A 20,127-nucleotide genomic window follows, 5' to 3' on the forward strand; every position below is an offset into this window, starting at 1 on the left:
TGTTAATAATATTAGTTTTGGAGTTTGTACAAACCAGAATACATAAAATAAGAAAAGAACATGGACCTAGATAAAGGGAAATATATGAGAAAACACACTCTGTTCAAATACCCATTATGAATATTGTGTATACCAGTTTGTAAAAGAAAAAAAAAAAAAAAAAAAAGTGGGGTTTTTCCATAGTCTGAAAGGTTTTGTTTTGCAGAATCAGATTTCCTGCCTTTGTGTAATCAATTGCAAACTATCTGCAAAAGATCGGGCTTCCTACTTCTTCTGTTTTCTAAGACCAGATGGTTACATGACCAATTGTCCAAAGAGCTGCCCCACGGAAGTTTGGAAGTTTCATTGACCACCACTGCTTACCTTGCAGAATCATTACAACAAAACAATAACAATTATTGATTACTACAAGGAAAACCGTATAATAAAAAGGGAGCTGCGAACCAAGTTCGGTGGAGCATGGAGTAGGCTGTGACCCCTCTGCCTCCCCAGCGCTGCTTGCTCTGTCTACATAAAATAAAGCAATCTAAATTGTGTTAAATACCGACACTTTTGTTTCTCATTTATAACTGTTTGACGTTAAAAAGAGTGTGTTTTCCCCACGTTAGATGGACAGAAAGCTGCGGTCTGAATAGATAAAACAGGAGTCGCCCTAAGCGGATGCACGGAGCGTTGGAAGGCTGAGCGTGGCAGCAACGCCGTGCGCCGTGCGGCTTCTCCCGCAGCCCTTCCTGAACTGCGGCCGGGTGCAGGCGGGGAGAGGCGGTGCAGGGAGGGAACAGCAGTGCGGGGAGGGAGCAGCAGCGCGGGGAGGGAGCAGCAATGCGGGGAATGAGCAGCAGCGCCGGGAAGGAGCAGCAGATGGCGCCGCCGCCCCCGGCCGGCCCGCGGCCGCTCCAGCCCTCACGGCCCCGGAAGCGCTCCCGCTCCGCTGCTCCCGGCCCGGAGATCCCGCCCTCGGCCCGGCCCGGGCTGGCAGCGCCGGGACACCGAGGCCTCTGCCGGGTGCACCATGGCGGCAGCCACGGCCACGGCCGCGTCCCCGGCCCCGCCGAAGAAGATCGTGGCGCCCACGGTGTCGCAGATCAACGCGGAGTACGTGACGCAGGTAGGGCCGGCGGGGCTCCGGGGGACATTCCTGCCGCGGTGTTTAAACAGCCCTTGTAGGCCCTGGGTGGTGGGAAAAGGGTCTTGTTTGGTCGTAGTTGACGAGGGGTGTGCTCCTCTGTCATGCACAGCGCGGGGTATTTCCCCGCGGGAAATTGACAAATCCCCGGCGGGATTTACAAAGCAGCACTACCGAACGCATCAGTGCAATGCTCTGTGCATCATCACAAGGCGTGCTTTAATTGTCAAAAGCTGCCGAGGCTTCCTTTTTCTTTTTCTTTTTTTTTTTTTTTTTTTTTTTTTTTCTTGGAAATCTGCTTTTCTCCCTCTTCCGGAGCATGAAGAAGTTTGAATAAAGTTGCATAGGAAGCCCTTGTCATCGCCGCTCGGGAGTACTTGGCGAGGTGATGGCTGCAGCAAAGAGCCTTGGAGTGCTAGACTTTTGTATATTCTAGTTACTTGTCAGATGCCTCTAGGAAGCATAATCACTTGCCATTTTGGATTTGCAGTCCCTGAAAGACCGTGGTTTATTTTTGATGGGTTTCTTAGATGAACTCAAGAATGGAAAAATGTTTGTTAGATAGCAGTTTAAGCATCTGAAATTTTTCCAGACAATCGCTTTTCTGTTGGAAGAAGCTTTGGCGTAAAAGCCTTAAACGGTTCATAAGCATTGCTGTTAGAGAACATAATTTAATTGCTTGTAGTTAGCATAAGCTGAAATTAAGCAAGATACTGGTGAAATAAAGTTTGGGTATGCTGTAGAGATACTGTATCATTGACATGAAAATAAATGTTTTTAACTTTTTGTTGTGCAGTTAGCAAATAAATACTGGGCTCCACATGTGAAGAAAACATTGTCTTTTGATGTAAAGGTAAGCACTTCTTCTGGAATGTTGTTGGGGGTGTAAAAGAATGAGGATCAACCATTCCATGATGTGTCAATATTTTTGGTGTTGCTTATTTTATATTGGGCTATATGAGACTGCTTGGAAGGTCAGCTGTTGCTTGACACACTGTAATTTGTTATGTATAAATGTAGGCACTGTTAGGAAGGTGTGCTGTAGCATGCAGTTATTTTGTGTGCTATTCAGTTTATTTTGGCCAAGAAATTATGAGGGCAAAGGACTTTTGAGCATCTCCTTTGAGGTTAAAAGATGCTGGAAGGGGTTCTACTTTCAGAAATCAAACAGGAATGAAAGATACAGGTATTACTGAACTGTTCTTTCTAAAAGCTTCTTAGGTGAGCTTCCATCAGACAACTTTATTGCTGTTCTGGTGGATATATGCATTTTGAATGTTTAAAATTTGGCATGGTGTGCTTGGTTTTGTGTACTGCAGGGTACTTAAGTGTTTCTTTTCCTTGTGGATGTTTCCCTAAGTCTCCCTGTTTAGCCTCAGGTAATTTTGTAGTATTTGTGATAGAATTTGTCTGTGATTGTTAGAGTGTACTTAAACAGGTGAACTGCATCATGTGATGTCAAAGTGTGCCTGTTGCAACTTATAGTGCAGATTCATTCATGTTGGAAAAATTTATTGAAAGTATTTTAATAGCAGTAAGCAGAGAGTAATGCAGAGTAAAATGTCTTAATGCATTTCGAACACGTTAATGGGTATATAAAATTCTCTTAAATTTTTTTCCATAGGTCATTGAAGATGTATATACAAAAGAAATTGTCAGGTCAAAGTAAGTACACCAGTTGCTTTCTCTTATTTACCACTATTGCAACATTATCCATGTTGGACTTGTTTCTAATGTTTGGTAGAATACTTTAAAACTCATCTATATGTTGAAAGCAGATGAAAATTATTAAAGTGCATTTAAGTAATTTAATCATTTTGGTATTTCAAAGTCTGAATGTGGTAACAAGAGAGTTCCTAAGTCTGTAAACCTTAAATGTGGTGGTTGGAGTTAATATTTTTAAGATCCTTTACGTGGTAGTCTGTTGTCTTTTATGTTGGTTTTGTTGTGGTAGTTATAGGAGGCTGATCTCTTCTTTTGTCACTAAGGAACATAAAGAAAAAAAACTGTCATGGAGTGCACTGCCTCTAGCTTCCTTCTCTGTTCTGGCTGCTTTCACCAGCTTCCTGAAGGGAAAGTCTAGTTTCAATGAATTTAGAGACAAATCCAAGATATCCTGCATTCTGTAGTTCTCTGTGCAGAAAAGAGCTGTAACTGTAGCTGGAGATTTCTGGGGAAGATTGAGCTCTACAGAGAATTCTCTGTATTGTTCCTGCATGAGAGCAATCTAAGAATTTGTCATATGGAGTCAAAGCAAGCTTCCATTTCCAGTCACTAAGAAAAAAATTCCATTATGAACAGATTAAATATATAATAGCAATTTTCCAGGGGAAAACTCAGCTGCTAGCAGTTTGTATCATCAAGGCTATTGAGAGTGGTGTCTTCATATTTAAAAGACATACATGAATTTCTTCAAAATACTAATTTAATTGCTTAATGAATCTCTATGAATTTTAGCTTCCACAGTGTTGTAGCAGTTGTTTCTGCATTCAAGTGGTTACTGTTGCATGGAAATGTCAGGACAGAAATAATTCCTGAGTGTTCCTACAAGTTTCCTTATATAATGAAACAAGGAGCCATTTTCCATGCAACTGTGTGTGGGAGGCTTTCTTTCCTGTGTTAACTGATTAATTTTTCCTTTTTAGGTTTGCAATTAGAAAGATAATGCTTCTCGAATTCAGGTAAGATAATGGGAGGGAAATTTGGAGTTATTTTTTTCACAGTAACCTGTAAAGGTGGGAAGCAAATACAGGGCAGTAAGACAGTTACAAGGTATTGTACTTGTTCATACTTCGTAAGGCCTTGAATTGTGTACTGAGGAAAATTAAGTGAGGAGAACTTACTTTAAATGAGGAAATAATTCCATAAATTTAAGTAATGTTTCAGAGTGTCTTGTTTTAGTATTCTCAGTTTCTGGTGTAAGTGGAGCACTGAGAAAGAGAGAATGAATGAAATAAGTGAAAAACTTGGTTCTGTAATTTGGAATGTGTCATTAAGCCTTAAATGAGAACTCACTGAAATCAGAGAAGTTTTTGGATTATGTCTCTTACTATGAGGCTAAAAATGAATTGTTCTGTAGCAGCATCATTAACATTTTCTTCTGAAAAAGAATGGAAATCTGTTTATACAGTAGTTTAAAACTGCTTCAGACGTTCCTGGAAAAACTTATAGAGTATGTCTAACAAGGTGTAAAATACGTATTTACAATATGTACTTAAACCCACAATATTTTATGTTCTGTTTGGTTCTCTCAAATCTTAATAAAAAATAGGAGATTTTTTTTTTTTTATTTTGTTTGAGGTATATTCTTTGTTTTGAAAAGGCTCAAGTCCGTAAGTTAGTACCAGTAACTACAAAAGGATAACCTTCCCTTGGTTTTTTGAATCTTAATTAGAAAAAGTGCAGAAGAGAAAATTATTGTTAATAAACTATGGTTAAGGGTTTGACACTAACAAATGGCATGCAATGGACTTCTGAATTTGTGTGTCAGCAGTAGCACAGAGTTTGAGGTTCCTGTTCTTTCTGTAAACATTGTTAATGTTATCAGTTACTGAGTCTAAGTTTTGCTTCAGTGACCTAGATGAGAGGTAACTTGAGGAACTGCTCACAAACTATGAAGATGGCTTTCAGAGGAAGGAGGAAAAGAAAAAACCATTGTGGATAACTGCTTTTTTAAATGAGTGACAGATTATGTGGGTGGCTGCAACTAATGAAATACTCTTTATCTCTTCACAGTCAGTACCTTGAAAATTACCTATGGATGAATTATTCTCCAGAGGTGTCCAGTAAGGCATATTTAATGTCAATCTGCTGTATGGTGAATGAGAAGTTCAGAGAGAATGTCCCTGCGTGGGAGGTAACTGATTTCAATTGCAGCTAGAATTGACTTTGATCCGCAAGTTGCAGCTTTTACAGTGTGCTCATTTACTGTGACAGAAGGTAGAAGAGCTGTAGTGTTACAAGGAAATGGTGCCTCAGCTGGAATATCTCATAGAGTGTTTCAGACTTGGTGTTCTTTTTTGGAGAAAGGAATGGACAGGTGAAAAGTTACTTGATTCCTTCTGTTATATTCCAAGCAGCTTAGTTAAATTTGTTTGGTACATGACTACCCTTGTAAAGGAACTATTTTATCTTGGTGATTATTCAGTTTATCTTTTTCCTGCTCAGGTAGCTGAATGGAAGTTCTGGGACTATAATTAATCTCTAGTGGTTTTTACTTGCTCATTTGTTGCAAGTCACTTAGAGCTGCCATAGTTTTGACCAAAACCTACCATTTAGCTTCTACCTGGGAGATTTTAGAGTATTTCTGTGCAGTCACCAGGTGAGCATTCCTACAAGACTTCACCTGTGCTTCTTGTTAGTTTGTCCTGTGCATCACCTATTACACTATGCAGAAAGTATAGGGGGAGGATCCCTTGTCAGGAGGATATCATTAGACTGTTTTGCTTGTGCTGCCTGGTCAGAATAAATGAAAATGAGAAAAACTAATCCCTTCTTTTATAGATTTAAATGGATTTAGAGTACTTAGGCTATGTTATGTGAATGAAGATTGAAATTATTTGTATCAACCTGACTCAAAATTACCTTCCTCTTCTATTCCTAGACATTTAAAAAAAGGCCTGAACACTTTCCTTTCTTTTTCAAACGCATACTGGAAGCATCGCTGGTCGAAAATGAGAGTGAGTACTCTCTGCATGAACAGACGGTCCTGCTGCTCTTCCTTGATCACTGCTTCAATAGTTTGGTATGTTAAAAGTTACTGTAAATATTTCCAGTGTATTTATGTTCTCTGTTAATAGCAGTTTAGTTTGAGCAATTTCTTCTTGTAAGGCAGATGAAGCATAATTCCAGTTTAAGGAAAACAAAGTACCAGAGGGCTTTTATCCTCTGTTTTAACTCTTACTTAATCTCTTTCATCACATTTGTTTTTCTCTGACACAGGGTCATAGATGAGACTTGTAAATGGAGGATTGGCAGTTAGACAATTAAAAGACAGGATTTAATATATTTTTTTGTATCAAAAATGGTACTTTAAAACCTATGTATTTATATTTGAAAAGATGCTTTACAATTAAAACCGATTAATTAACTACTGTGCTCTTTTTAGTTTGCCTAGGAAATAGCACAAAAATTATTTCCATTAACTATTGAGAAAGACAGTGAGGTTTTTTCACTTTTGAACACGGGTTTAGGTACGATTTTTATCTGCAGCTCTCCTGAGTTAGTTTTAAGAAAGCATTAAACCAACTTGTGCTCTCAATCTGTAGTTAAAACAGAGTTATCCTAAGTAGCAAGCCGGAAGAACAGTTTACAATTACCTGTTATATGAAGAAGTGTGCTCTAACTTCTCATGCTACTGGGCTTTTTCCTTGTTAATGTTGCATATAGAATGTATTATTCCAAATCAGGGTCTGCACAAATAAAATTATCTGTTAGACAAAACAACATAGGAAGTATATTATTTGATTTTAGGATTTGAAATTATTTTGGGAGATAGTAACCATCTTGAACTTTGTGTTTAGTTTATTGAGATAGTGTTTTTCTGTAGTGGCCATGGTACGATGCATCTTCATTTTAAATAGTTTGATGGCGACTACAGAATCCTTCTTGTAGAGCACATTTCTAATGCAACTTGATAGGGAAGCTGGTGAAAATGTGCCTGAATGGAATAGTCACAGTAGTGTTTTAAGTGAAGAGCACTGAAGTTTAGAATGCTGAGAATGGAGTATTTGTTCATGAAGACATACTTGAGATATTAGTTGAAATTTTTCAGTAGCTCAGGAAAGAAGGAAAACTGTGGATCCAGATCACAGGCATGATTCGAGACCATATTTGAATTGACATGGAGAAAATTGTTTGCTTCACACAATGGGAAAAGTGTAAATGAAGTGAGAGAAACTTGATAAATTAAGGGGGCTTCAGAAGACAAAGAGCAGCTTAAAAACAAGTAGAGAAGGCATGGTGGGTGAGTTCAAGAGTATAGAACGACTGAAGAAGGAACATCAGTTCTCATCAGCTTTTGTGCTAAAAATACTTGCATGGATGGGGCCCCAGGTGAAGTAGTAAGAACTGACAGTCTCCATGAAAACGACTTGGAATACTGAGGTATCACTGGGTTATAGTGCAGTTTCCTGTTAGGAAATTGTGAAATCTAATAGAACAATCTAAATATTGCCAGATGGTAATGTACATTGATGTTTTTTGTAAGACAGGTAATCAGAAAACATAAGAATGTTTTAAAAATTTTTATCATTTGTAACTTTCTAACAGGAAGTGGATTTGATCAGAGGTCAGGTGCAGCAGCTCATTTCCTTACCGATGTGGATGGCTCTACAACCTGTAAGCATTACATTATTAACTGGCAGGGCAGTTTTCTAGGCATTATGCAAGTTATGTAAAGTAAATTCTTATGGAATACTGTTAAGGAACTCCAGTATTTACAGCATTGCTATGGAATTACATTTTTGTGTGTTTTTCTAAATTCTTTCTTGTTTGTTGCAAATTTCCATGTAATAATGTTTTTTATGTAATTTTTGAGAAAACTGAGCTTTGTTGTTTACAGCTTCTTCAAGCTGTAATTTGTAGGCAAGGCCATGAGGTCACAGGGAGGCAAAAGAGTGGACATCTAGTCATGGCTGGACTCTTTAGCATTATTACTGGTTTTTTTTACAGTGATACTTACTGAGAATAGCCAGGGACAGCTCTTTATTTTAGTTTGTTATGTATTTTTCCTTTTTAATGAAAAGACTGGCCTGTATTTTTTATCTTGTGGAAACAAGGTTCCTTGGTGACTGAATATCATTTTAACATTTCAGAATCGACTGGAACAAGAGTTGAAAAAGACACCAAAACTAAGAAAATTCTGGAATCTAATTAAGAAAAATGATGCAAAAATGGATGAAGAGTCAAGAATGCAGTATGTACAGAAGACTTTTTTTCTTAATGCATTCATTGTGTTTCAGCCAAAATAAATTGTATCAATGAAAAAGGTGTTTTTTGAAAACCTGTGGCAAATGAGGATTGATCATATCTGGCCTCCTGGAAGCTGTTCAGTTTTTCAGTTGTCTGTGTGCAAAATACTGTTTTAGAACTCTGTATTTTATTTGGTCAGTGAATTTGTACTACCAGATCTTAAAACTGAGGGATGAAAGCATAAAAGAATATTCATGTAGTTACTCACATTTTTTCAGGACCTTTAGCAAATGTTTAGCTCTTAGGCATATAGCTGAGGCAAGTATTTCAATAAACCTGTGACTATCTCACCCCAGTTAAATGTTCCAATGCCTTTGTGTTGCTCTGTGGTAAGGTGTAGGAGGAGACTTACTTCTTGACACAGTAAGAAGCATGGGTTGTTAATCAGTTTCTGTGTGTGCCCAGAAATGTAGGCTGCTAATCTCTCTGCCTGAGTGCAGAGAGAAAAGTTATCAGCTAAACAGTTTTGGTGTGTTTCAGAGCAACCTACTACCATTATATGAATTTTGAAGCAGCTAACTTTATATTAGTGAAAGGTTCAATATACTTCCAGTCTGCATTTCAGGAGTGTTAATTCTTCTGTCATATTTCCAATTTTAGAGCATATCGAGAGAGAAGATTTCTTTCACAGCTCATTCAGAAATTCATTTCTGTTCTAAAGTCAATACCTGTCTCAGGTAACTGTGATTCTTATGTTACTTTGTTATCTGGTAAACTGTGTGAAAATCTTTCCGTGTTGCTGAAGCAACTAATCCTTAGAATATCAGCCTGAGGTTGGGGACCTTGTTCAGATGGGGCTTTAGTGAAATCTCTGCCTGTCTGCATGGATTTCATATCAAAATTGATATTCAAATCTGTATATACTTTAAAAATGGAACAGCAAAAAGTTACTTTAAACCTCCTTCTGTTCAGTATATACTTAGTAAAAACAGTATTTCTGGGAACTGATATTCTTTATTGTGTGCTTAGAGCATTAAAGCATTTCATACATACTTAGGTGCCTTGCTAAATGTGGTATAAATGGATATCATAATGCTCTGTCTGTTTGTACTGTTGATTTACAGTAAGAACAAAAGCCTAAGTGAAGTGAAAGTCTGTTAGATTTGACTACTCTTGAGTCATTGTGACAAGCAAAATTATCTCCTTGCCTGATTTAGAAAGGAAAAGTGTTTGTAGAGGAAGGTGTTAGCCTTTTAACAGAAAAGGGTTATTATGCACTAAGCACAGTACAATTTCAGTGAAATCAGTTCCCTAAGTTTGCTTTTGCTGTTAAACTCTTAGCAAACTTCAGCTCTTACCTGATCTGTAAGGGCAAATTTTGTAATGTGGCTTCCTCAGAAAGGATACTTATACCCTCTGTTTTCCTGATTGTGCTAGACCTGTTTTAGGAAGATTTACTTTAAGAGTTCTTTGGAGGCTGTAAGAATTTGAAAGTAATTAAAGGAGACATGGTGTATTTTGACATGATTCTAAAGGCCCCTTAGTAGTCACTACTGAGTACCTTTGAATATGGTCAAGGCCTTTTTGCACACATCTTGTTTGAAGCTTTTAAAAATGTATTTTTGAGTACTTGGCACTAAAAGTTCTTAACAAACATAGCGGGTGAGTGATATCTCATGGAAGTGAGCATTTTTGCATGTTACATTCAGGATTTTTCAAAGCTGATATAATCACTCCTGAAATTCTGGTTCTGTTACTCTTTCATTGCTAGCCAAAAGAATTTTTAATACAAGAAAAGATTGTTTTAAAAATAGAATAATATTTTAATTAGCTTTTAACAAGATTAAAATTAATACTTTTATATTTGTAGCATTTATTTAGTTTTTAAGGAATTGTTCAAGTGTAAATATATTGTGATGGATCAGTTTAAACTCTTTTATTTTTTTTTTATCTAGGTCCTATTTCTATGGACAAAGTTCATTATTGTGAGAGGTTTATTGAACTCATGCTAGACCTTGAGGTAAGTTTTTAAATTGATTCAGCCAGTTTCCAGGTGTACTTTTCTAGTTTAAGTGCATAAAGTAATTATTAAGCCTTATTCTAAATAGGAGGTGATTATATCACAGCTATGCATATAGTAATGATTTCAGTAGTGATTTTCTATGTGTAAATAAGAGGTTGTAGCATTGCATCCATATTGGTAACTGACCAGCAATGCTGATAAGCCAGTTGAATTCTTAGACAAAGCTGGGATCCTAAAGTACACATTGAAGTGGATTTAAATGGAATAGTGGTAATAATACTAGCAAATTCTGAAAATGTGTGATGCTTTAATTGGGTAAGAATAATTCAGGATTACTCTTCCCAGTGCATAACAGGTCATTTAAAGTCTCTTTTGTGTTGTTGGGTTAAATCCCAGAACTATTCCTGTTTCACTCGAGTTCATTAATAAACTCATCAGACCATGTGCTTCTAAATAGAGTTGTAAGGCATGGAGCAAGGTTTTGTGAAATTTTTCAGCAGATACAAGGGCATGAGACAATTTAAAGTACCACAGTACCAACATTAAAAAGCATTCATTTACAGTTTCTTGCAGGAGTAGTTATTTATTTAGAGTAACTACAGATTCAGAAGGCATTGTGAAATAAAACAGAGTTTTCTGAAATGATATCAAAGGGAACTTTAAAATGGCTTTGTGATGAATTTCTGCAGGCCAGCTGTTAAATGACTGAAGTAGTCCGTGCCTGTAGTATTCACAGATTGAATAATTTAAAATATGTTGGAAGGTGTACTAAAGTCTGTCTGACTTAAAATGCTTAGAAGCAGCACATTTAATATTGGTTCTCTCTAAGTATTACAGAAAGATTAGAATTCAGACAGGTTATAAAGCTTATTTAAGTAACTGGAACAAGCAAATGAGAAATTAACTGTAAATCCTTATGTCTTTTTGCCTTTGTAGCATGTGCTGTGTTAATGGGATCTTTTTACTTTAAAGCCTTTTTCAGACTATTACTGTTTCATATTACAGTGCATACACTGCCATCAAAACTGGTGATTTGGTAATTTGAACGTAATGATTCAATGGAGACTTCTTAGGGTTTTATGAGTTTGTGTTTGTAATTATTGTGCAGGGAAATCAACATTTTCTACTACAGATTTTTATTTTCTTCGTCTTAGTTCTAGACACCATGCTGATACTTTTTGGTTTTCTACATCCAGTCTGTAGAGAACAGCTAATTTTTCTCTTAAATTGTTGTGGTCTTCTACTGTATGGTGTTCAACAGTTGCTACATATAACAGCTTAATCTATTTACATTGAGAAGAAAATAACTGTTTTGTTGTTATTGAAGATTTGAAAAGTACTTGATTATTTTGCAAAGAGGAGAAAATATCCTATCATATTTAGGGGAAACAGTTGGCAATTTTAAGGAAGACACACTTAAATTTCATTAAATTAGTGTAGAAAGCAGACATTTAAAACAATGCTGAAACAGTTTGACATATCATTTGTAGCACATAATCATTACGTAGACATTAGTAGAATAATTGATTTATTTAATTTACTTTTTTACTGGCAAGATGAATTCTCACTAATGGCAAGTTTGTGCTCTGCTCCCTGTTACATAAAGGACTGTGTTTGTAGCAGCTTACCTGCATAAACCCAGTGTGTTGGCATACATAAATACTGCTTTAATACCTCTGTGAGGGTATTAGATATGCAAATAACTGCAGCAATCTGTCTTAATATGCCTTCTTGAAAGGGAAAATTCTGAGAAGCCAGGATTTCTTACTTTTTGAAGAGTTGCTTGTACTAACATGACGTTATTTTTCACAGGCTTTGCTTCCCACACGGCGCTGGTTTAATACAGTGCTGGATGACTCCCATCTGGTTGTTCACTGTTACCTGTCTAGTCTTGCTAAAAGAGAGAAAGAGGGTCATCTCTTCTGCCAGGTGAGATACAAAGTTTTTGAAAAGAACTTTTTTCTTCCCTTTGTTTCTGAATGTCGCAGTTGTTCTGTTTTTTATTAAAGACAGGCTCTTTTTTTCGATGTGAGCTACATGTTTATTTAAATCTTTCACACTGTTGTTTTTTCTTACCTGTACCTACATGTGTGACTGCTCTTACATTTCATGGCATCACAGGATGTCTTAGGTTGGAACCTTAAAGATCATCTTCTTCCAACCCTCCTGCCATGGACAGGGACACCTTGCACTAGATCAGGTTACTCAGTCCCATCCAACCTGGTCATGATCATCTTCAGGGATGGGGCATCTGTGGGCAACCAGTTCCAGTGCCTCACCATCCTCACAGTAAAAAGTTTTATCCTACTATCTAATCTAAACCTGCCCTTTTTCAGTTTAAGGCCATTCCCTCTTGTCCCATCACTACATATCTTGTGGAAAGTCCTTCTCCATCCTTCTTGCAGCTCCCTTTAGGTACTGTAAAGGCTGCTGTAAGGTCTTCCTGGAGCATTATCTTCTCCTGGCTGAACAGTCTTAACTCTCAGCTACAGAAGAGGTGCTTCAGCCCTGTTCTAACCTCCTCTGGTCCATGGGGTTTTTTGTGTTTGAGACCCCAGAGTCGGACACAGTTCTCCAGGTGGGGTCTCACAAGAGCAGAGTAATATTTCTCCTTCTGTTTTTGAGAAGTTCTTAAAAGCACAAGCTAGAAAGCAGTGCAGCTTCTGGCATACTTTACCACACACATAGCAGTAGTTGTCACCACTGAATTCTTCTCTTGTTCATTTTGACTTCCCACTGATCTGCAGTGCAGCTGTTTTTCACTCCTGTCCTTCAGTTTACTCGCTCATAGCTAGTATATTGTTTTTTTATGGCAGGATCTGAAGATCTGTCCCCTTTCCTGCATCTTAACTGCTCTTCCTGCTCTTCCATCTCTGGCACTTGTTCATTTTCTCTGAGGGTCAGTATTGATGGAACACAAAACAGCAGCACATCTGAAATATTTTCTTCCTCCGAGTTAAATAATCCCATTGAAAGGTAGGATGAACTTCAGAGCTGTCATTAGAAGAGGGTAGAAGGGCACAAAGCCTCTCCCTTTTGGTAGGAGCAGGCTGTAAGTTGGGTTCAATGACAGCCTCTGGCTAGATCACCTTACTGTGATCAGTTTTCTAGGGACTATATCCCTATAGTCCCATATATCAAAAAACCACATTGCTTGTGGACTATACTGGAATTTTGATGACTTGCAGATGAGATACTTGACCAAAGCTACTTTGTGCCTCAGCCAAGTATAAAATTTAGATACCACTCCTTAGTCCAATTCTTCTAGAACTTTGAGGAGTTCCTGTTGTGCATTTGTTCTCTTGAATTGTGGTTTTGTTCATAGTAGGGTGTCTCTTATTGTTAATCTACTAATTTATATTGATGATGTCTCAGCTTTTAGATATGCTCAAATTCTACACTGGCTTTGAAATCAATGATCAGACTGGAAATGCTTTAACAGAGAATGAGATGACTACAATTCACTATGACAGAATTACTTCTCTTCAGGTAAGCAAAGGATGAAGTGCTTATGAGACACAGAGGATTTGGTTCTGCTGTTCTAGTCTAATTTGCATCTGGAGTAGGCATGAGGTTATGTCCCAAATCAAACCCCTTATTTTCCCTGTTGAGCTACAGGAGTAGCTTTATCTTGACATATTGAAAACATGTAAGGCTTCAGTATGGTGGATGTGACTATGACTAAATAATAATTCTCTTACAAAACATCACCATTTTGGACTTTGTGTTACCAAAATGAGCTGTTTCTGTTAACTGCTGAGGAGGGAAAGCAGAGTGCTGAAGGACCCTGTAGCAATGCAGTAGGTGGCAGCATTTCCTCAAGATCAGTGTGCATATGTGCTTGCAGTGGTCCCTTGTACAAAAGAGGCAAAGTGAATTAACTCACACTTTTTAAAATTGTTCGCATCAGTTTTAACAGAACAGTTCGAGGAAGCACGGTTAAATTAAACTTGCTTCTTGCTTTTCTTAGTTGCCTGCAAAGCTACATATCTGCTCCCTTATGTTTTACTTTAATGACAACACATGCTGATAGAAGGGTGTATAAGAAAGAGACTGTGTCAGAAGTGGAGCAGTAACAAATAGATGGTGTTAAGAAAAACGGAGGTTTAATCTGGCTTGTATTTCTATCCTGATAGAGTTCATAGAGTAGTTTGTATTATGAACCAGAAGAAGCTATGTTTTTTTCTAAGTATTTAAACTGTTATTAAATAATTTCATTAATATGCTTATATCCAATTTTCCTACATGGATCTTTTGTAGAGAGCAGCATTTGCACATTTCCCGGAGTTATATGACTTTGCACTCTCAAATGTAGCTGCAGTAGATACTCGTGATGCGCTGCTGAAGTTATTTGGACCTCTTAGGTAAGTTATCACATTGAAATTGAAATTCTTGGTTCTCAGTATGATTAAATTTAACGATTTTCCAGCCTTTTTTCCTTCTGACTTCTCATGTAGATAACCAGTAGTTAACCTCTAACTTGTTTGGTTTATTTTTTTAACTCTCTTTTGTAGAAGAACTACAACAGAAATCTTGAAAGCATGCCACTGTATTAACTGTACTATATAGTAAATGATAATTTAAAAATAAGTAAGAGGATAGCAGTATGTATTTTGACAAAAGCAGTGTGTGCTTTGTTGTTTAGTTCTGTGTCAGGTCTTGAAAAAAAAATACCCACCCCTTGCCGTGTTCATTGTAGGTGAGAAGTTCAGCTTACACCTTATACACAAACTTCACTCAAAATCCTGACCCGTAATTGTTTGTCTCTGGTCGAATCAGACAGTTGGCGTTCTTTCTAAGGAAAATCAGCTGCTCTGAGTGCTGTCTCTCTGGTGTTAGTGTCACAGAGGTTTCTTTTTTCCCTTCTGCCGTGCAGCTCCAACGTTCTCCACCAGGTGGCGTCGTACCTGTGCCTGCTGCCGCCGCTGGCCGAGGGGCAGGACACGAGCTACGAGAAGGAATTTCTGCTGGAATTGCTGGTAAAAACGTGCTTCGTGCACTTCTTCTGTTGAAAACTCAAGGCATAGTTACATCCAGCAACTACACTGCAGTAAAGTAGTCATTCAGAACGTTTTCTGAAACACCTGTGAACCACAGCAGTGATTACTGTTATAGCACTGATTGGCATATTAAGGTGGGGTTTAACACCCTATAAATTACGTATTTGAAAATGTGTATTCATAAATATAGTTTGCATGAGAAACTAATGTGTATTTTTTCAGTCATTTTCATTCAGTTTTTTCAGTATTTTTCAATAAGGAGAATTTTGGAAATGGTTTTTGAGTTCTTCTGATAAAGTTTTTCTCCCATTTAAAAGCAAAAATATCTGCTAAAATAGATCTAGATATTCAGTGCCTATTTGGGCCTCAAACCAATTTGAAATATTGTTTGATGCACATCAGGATTTTTTGCATATGCCAGGTCTACCAATTTTACTCTAGGCTTCTAATCTGATAGCCGTTTTTAAAAATCTCTTTCAGAAGTTTGTTTTATGGTCATTGATTTCTTAAAAAATTGTTCATTTAGTTTTCTAAGGTTCAGAGGGTAGTGATATGATTCCTATGGATACCATGGAGGATACTTGTTCAGATAACGTATTATAGTATTGGATGGATTTTTTTTTTGTGTGCCAAAGAGGAAATAAAGACTGTTACTGAATGAGCAGTGTTAGCTAGGTACTGACTATATTTTTAATGAAAAGTAAGATAAGTTTTATTTGAAGTTGATTCCCCTCTGAGCCTTGACTGAGTATTTTCAGTTCTGTTGTGCCATATTTGGCCTATTGAATAGCCAAATGATTGTTTGATTCTAGTACTACAAACCATACTTGGACTATGTGTTTTTTCTTCTTCTGATGTCACTGTGTGCATTTAGTTATATTAAAATATTTAATAAGAAAAATATTGATGGAGAAAATGCAAGTGACCACCTTATGAATTATTGTCTATGTTTCAAAAGTATCTTTATTGTTTCTTTTTGACTTAGAGAGATTTGAAATGCTTCCTTTCTTTAGGTTTCCCGCCATGAGCGACGAATATCTCAAATTCAGCAACTCAACCAGATGCCTCTCTATCCCACAGAGAAGATTATTTGGGATGAAAATATTGTACCAACTGAATATTACTCTGGAGAAGGTATGATTAGTAGTTTGGTCAATTCTGAGCAGAGCAGTAAATGCTGCAATAAGAAAAGGAGTTCTGATGTGTTATGTTTATCCTGTCCAATAAACTTACACATGGTACTTTGGTGTCTTCCAGTATCTTAGAGTAACATCAGGGGGGTTTTTTCAGTTGTGAATCAGGAACTCTTGAGATTAAATTGTTAGCAAATATATAGTGAATTTAAAGAAAAATCCAAAAATCTATTTTTACACAAAGGTGTTTATTTGCTTCTGGATAACTGATGTGCTGTACTACCAGCTGAGGCACAGGTAATTTGAACAAGGTTGGAAGCAGCAGCAGAAAAGCTGTTGGCTGTGCTCTGTGCTGAAATATGTTCAAGAAAGCCTTTCTAAAATGGGAGAAAAGTGGTAATGGGAGGAAATTAACACTACTTACCTTAATTCTATTTTGGGGTAAAGGTACACATGATCACTGAAAGGTGACTACTTTGGGAACCTAATATGCTCATGAGCAAGGAAGCAAACTGCTGGTATTGCAACAGCACAAGAATTTTTGTTTAGCTGCTTTTAAAAACTGTTGTTTTAATGGAGGTCATGAGAAATTGTATTAGAAATGTGAAAAATTTAATTTGGAATATGGCAATTTCAAATAAGAACATATGTCTTCAAAGACTGGTATAAAGTTTGTTTTGGGTTTTAGCAGCCAGTATTCCACACCCTTCTCCATGTAGTTTTTGTTTAAAGGGTTTCTTTTGCATAGGTATAAGCTGTAAGTTCAGCTGCTTAGCATAAATTAGTCTTTTTGGATAAATTCTCTGTGAAACAAGTATTAATGAGAAGAAAGAGATTACCTCCTTGAGATAGGCAGGGTTATAAGCAACGAAGGATCTTTTTCTCAACAAGAAATGATACAAGTGTTGTCTTATAGATCTGACCCAAAAGAAGAAAAGAAGTATTTTTCTTCAGTATTATGGAGTTTGTTAAAAGCTGATTCAGAATCTTCTGCTGATGATGTTTAATCTTTAAAAAAAAGGCAGCCAAAGAAAGACTGCCCCTCTTTCCCTAAAAAAACCCAAACCAAAACAAAGGAAATAACTCCTGAACCAGAGAGATTGCTGTAATTTCTAGGAAATTATTATATAAACCAAGTCTTTGTTTTAGTTTTCTTTTTTGTTTCAGTGAACAGCACATAGATTATTCTATTGCTCTGAAACATTGAGGTTCTTTAATGCAGATCAGGGTAGCTCTGCTGTCACTCATTCTGTATTGGGAGGCTAACTTCTGTGGTTACAGTGGGGGTGGGAAGAGGGAGGCAGGAGGAGAAAGCAGCTCATCATTGTGACTTCTTAATAATGCATTAAAAGAAATTTTGTTAATGATGAAATGTAATTTTGTCAAGTAGCACTGGTTCCTAGTGAAAACATTTCCTCCTGTAGTGAATGCTTTAGGAATTATAGTATGGGTGGTGCTGTTGTGAAGTATTTCTTTTGCTGTCAGACTGTTACAAGTATTTTTTTTTCCATTTTTCTTCTCTTAGTTTAGTTTACACTTTCTACTTTTTATCTCCATGTATTCTCCTGTCCTGATTTCAAACAAAGAAGTATTGGTTTTGTGGTCTTTTAAGGGTTTTTTTTTTTGTGTTTTTAAGAGTAACTAAATAAATTTGGTCTAAAATTTATGTAAGAGTAATTTAACCCAATAATGTTAGGATTATTGTTTCTTTTCCCTTTTAGAAAATGAGGGAAGAAAAATATCTTTCTGAATATTGCGCAGCCTTAAAGATGTGTTGCTTCACACCCTGCCCTTTGTGCATATAACTAGCTTTACAGGACAGGGTTTCTTGCTTGGTGTTGGGAAATGTGTTAAAGTATTTTAACACCATCAGGCTTTCCACAATAGAAATTACTGTGTTCTGCTGCCTTTCTTCACTGCTGTTATATCTCAGTGCTTGTGAAAGTCAATGTGTAGCACCTATACCAGAGAAAGGTTTCAACAATGATATTGCAAGTTTCAAAAGCAAGAAGCTTTCACCAGTCTTAAACATAAGTATCAAACTAGAATAGTAGTCCAGTAATGTAAGATGAGTAACTTACAGGAATTTTAATTATGGAAAATTTGCATCTAAGACTATCCTAAAACAATGGAAGAACCTTTAGGATTTGTCTAGGAGTTCTAATACTCCTTGTGTACTCCTTTTAAGATCTAATCTTCCTATGTTTTTCATTCTCATTTAAAAAACAAACTTTAGACATGAGTGTTAAAATTTGATTTCTTGACTTAAAGCTTTTCTCTACATTAATGGTTTTCATGGCATCTAATAAACATAAAGCATGGGAATAGGGGAGTTGTTGGATGTTGCATGGATTTTATTAGTTTATGAGCCTTTTCAACATTATTTAATGCTAACTTAATAGTTGCATTTCCGAAGACCATTACTTTACTGTGCATTTGATTTTCCTAAACTCAGTTTCGTTATAGTCTGAATACATTGGTGGATTTAATATTTAAGTAGTTCATTGTATTACTGCTGAAATGATGAAAATTCCTTCAATTTTGTGCAGGTTCTTTTAGAGAGAACTTGAAAAATACATGCTTTTTAGAGGTGTGTATTGATAAAAGGGGTAGTTTTTAGATTCTCCAAGGATAACAGCTATGGCAGTTGTACAGTAAAGTATGTATGTATGTATGAATTCATAGAAACAATATATTAGTTCTTCTTTCTTGTTTATCCCTCAAATGCCTCTTTCCTTCTACCCTTAAACCCTTAGGCTGTCTTGCACTCCCCAAGTTGAATCTACAGTTTCTGACTCTCCATGACTACCTGCTGAGGAATTTCAATCTTTTCCGCTTGGAGTCCACCTACGAGATCAGACAGGACATCGAAGATAGCGTCAGTAGGATGAAACCATGGTAATATTTATTAACTGGTGCAAACCAGTCAGATCACTTCTAATCAAAGGGTGTTTAAGATGCAAAAACTGATACTGGGTGTATCCTAAATGCATAGTAACAAATGTGTTTAAAAAATGTGGTTTATACTTAGTCCTTTGGTAAGGTGTTGCCAAGCCAAGAGTTGATACTTTAAGGGTTTGTGGATATGTATGTATCCCTGTAGGTCTGTTAAAGGCAGTTGGATGCTAACAAACAGCCTTTGTTGTGTTAAGATGGAGGAGTTAATTTTCCATGGGTAGTAAGCCTTGGCTGACATTACAAAATATGCAAATGTCATAAACTCCTGTTTGTTAGAGATGTTACTGAGTTTTCATGAATTTGCCAACTGCCACATTTTAATCCTCTCTTAGTTTAAAGGGTTTATTTGGTGTGATATCCTTAATACTCAGTAGTTGCTTTTTGTTACCCTTCCTTTATCTTCTGTCTCTGTGAGGTGTATTTTAATAATGCTAGCATAAGTTGCCTTTGGTTTTTTTAAATATAAGTCAGTTTATGTTATGCTTTGATTCTAAAATGAAGGATTATGCAAATCTAATTCAGTAGCATGTAAAGTTAAGAATTCTACTTTTGTCTTAAAACTTACTGTGTGATAAATTTTTTCGTAGTTTCAGGAAGAATTGAATCTTACCAGCTGATGACTAACAGAACTTTGGGGTTTATTTTTTAGGTTATCAGAATATGGAGGTGTGGTCTTTGGTGGATGGGCTAGGATGGCACAACCCATTGTCTCTTTCACAGTGGTGGAGGTGGCCAAGCCCAACATTGGTGAAAACTGGCCCATGCGAGTAAGAGCAGATGTTACAATCAATTTGAATGTCCGAGATAACATCAAAGATGAATGGGAAGGTATTTAACATGCTTTGAAATACATGCTCAAAATAGGTGCTCATCAGAATACATGTTGATGTAATCTTTTTTGTAAGGAAGGGGGGTTTTAATCCATGATACAAATTTGTCAACCCTAAGACACTGTTTAGAAGTCAGTTACTCAAA

The 20,127-nt window shown here is 36.8% G+C and overlaps 1 protein-coding gene across 1 annotated transcript in view; it reads left to right on the top strand.

Moving 5' to 3' along the window:
- The first annotated feature begins 931 nt into the window (after nucleotides 1–931).
- AQR (aquarius intron-binding spliceosomal factor) overlaps nucleotides 932–20,127 on the top strand; it is a 45,644-nt gene continuing 26,448 nt past the window's right edge. Inside the window, exons 1-17 of the mRNA XM_056493165.1 lie at nucleotides 932–1,108; nucleotides 1,923–1,979; nucleotides 2,751–2,791; nucleotides 3,772–3,807; nucleotides 4,862–4,982; nucleotides 5,730–5,870; nucleotides 7,397–7,465; nucleotides 7,942–8,042; nucleotides 8,699–8,775; nucleotides 9,994–10,058; nucleotides 11,874–11,990; nucleotides 13,437–13,550; nucleotides 14,322–14,425; nucleotides 14,938–15,040; nucleotides 16,075–16,195; nucleotides 18,951–19,092; nucleotides 19,802–19,980. Of these exons, the coding sequence (XP_056349140.1) occupies nucleotides 1,013–1,108; nucleotides 1,923–1,979; nucleotides 2,751–2,791; nucleotides 3,772–3,807; nucleotides 4,862–4,982; nucleotides 5,730–5,870; nucleotides 7,397–7,465; nucleotides 7,942–8,042; nucleotides 8,699–8,775; nucleotides 9,994–10,058; nucleotides 11,874–11,990; nucleotides 13,437–13,550; nucleotides 14,322–14,425; nucleotides 14,938–15,040; nucleotides 16,075–16,195; nucleotides 18,951–19,092; nucleotides 19,802–19,980 (1,684 nt within the window). The 5' untranslated portion in view covers nucleotides 932–1,012. The remainder of the gene's footprint in view (nucleotides 1,109–1,922; nucleotides 1,980–2,750; nucleotides 2,792–3,771; nucleotides 3,808–4,861; nucleotides 4,983–5,729; nucleotides 5,871–7,396; nucleotides 7,466–7,941; nucleotides 8,043–8,698; nucleotides 8,776–9,993; nucleotides 10,059–11,873; nucleotides 11,991–13,436; nucleotides 13,551–14,321; nucleotides 14,426–14,937; nucleotides 15,041–16,074; nucleotides 16,196–18,950; nucleotides 19,093–19,801; nucleotides 19,981–20,127) is intronic.

This window comes from Oenanthe melanoleuca, chromosome 5 (assembly GCF_029582105.1).
Source record: "Oenanthe melanoleuca isolate GR-GAL-2019-014 chromosome 5, OMel1.0, whole genome shotgun sequence".
In the NCBI taxonomy this organism is placed as follows: domain Eukaryota; kingdom Metazoa; phylum Chordata; class Aves; order Passeriformes; family Muscicapidae; genus Oenanthe; species Oenanthe melanoleuca.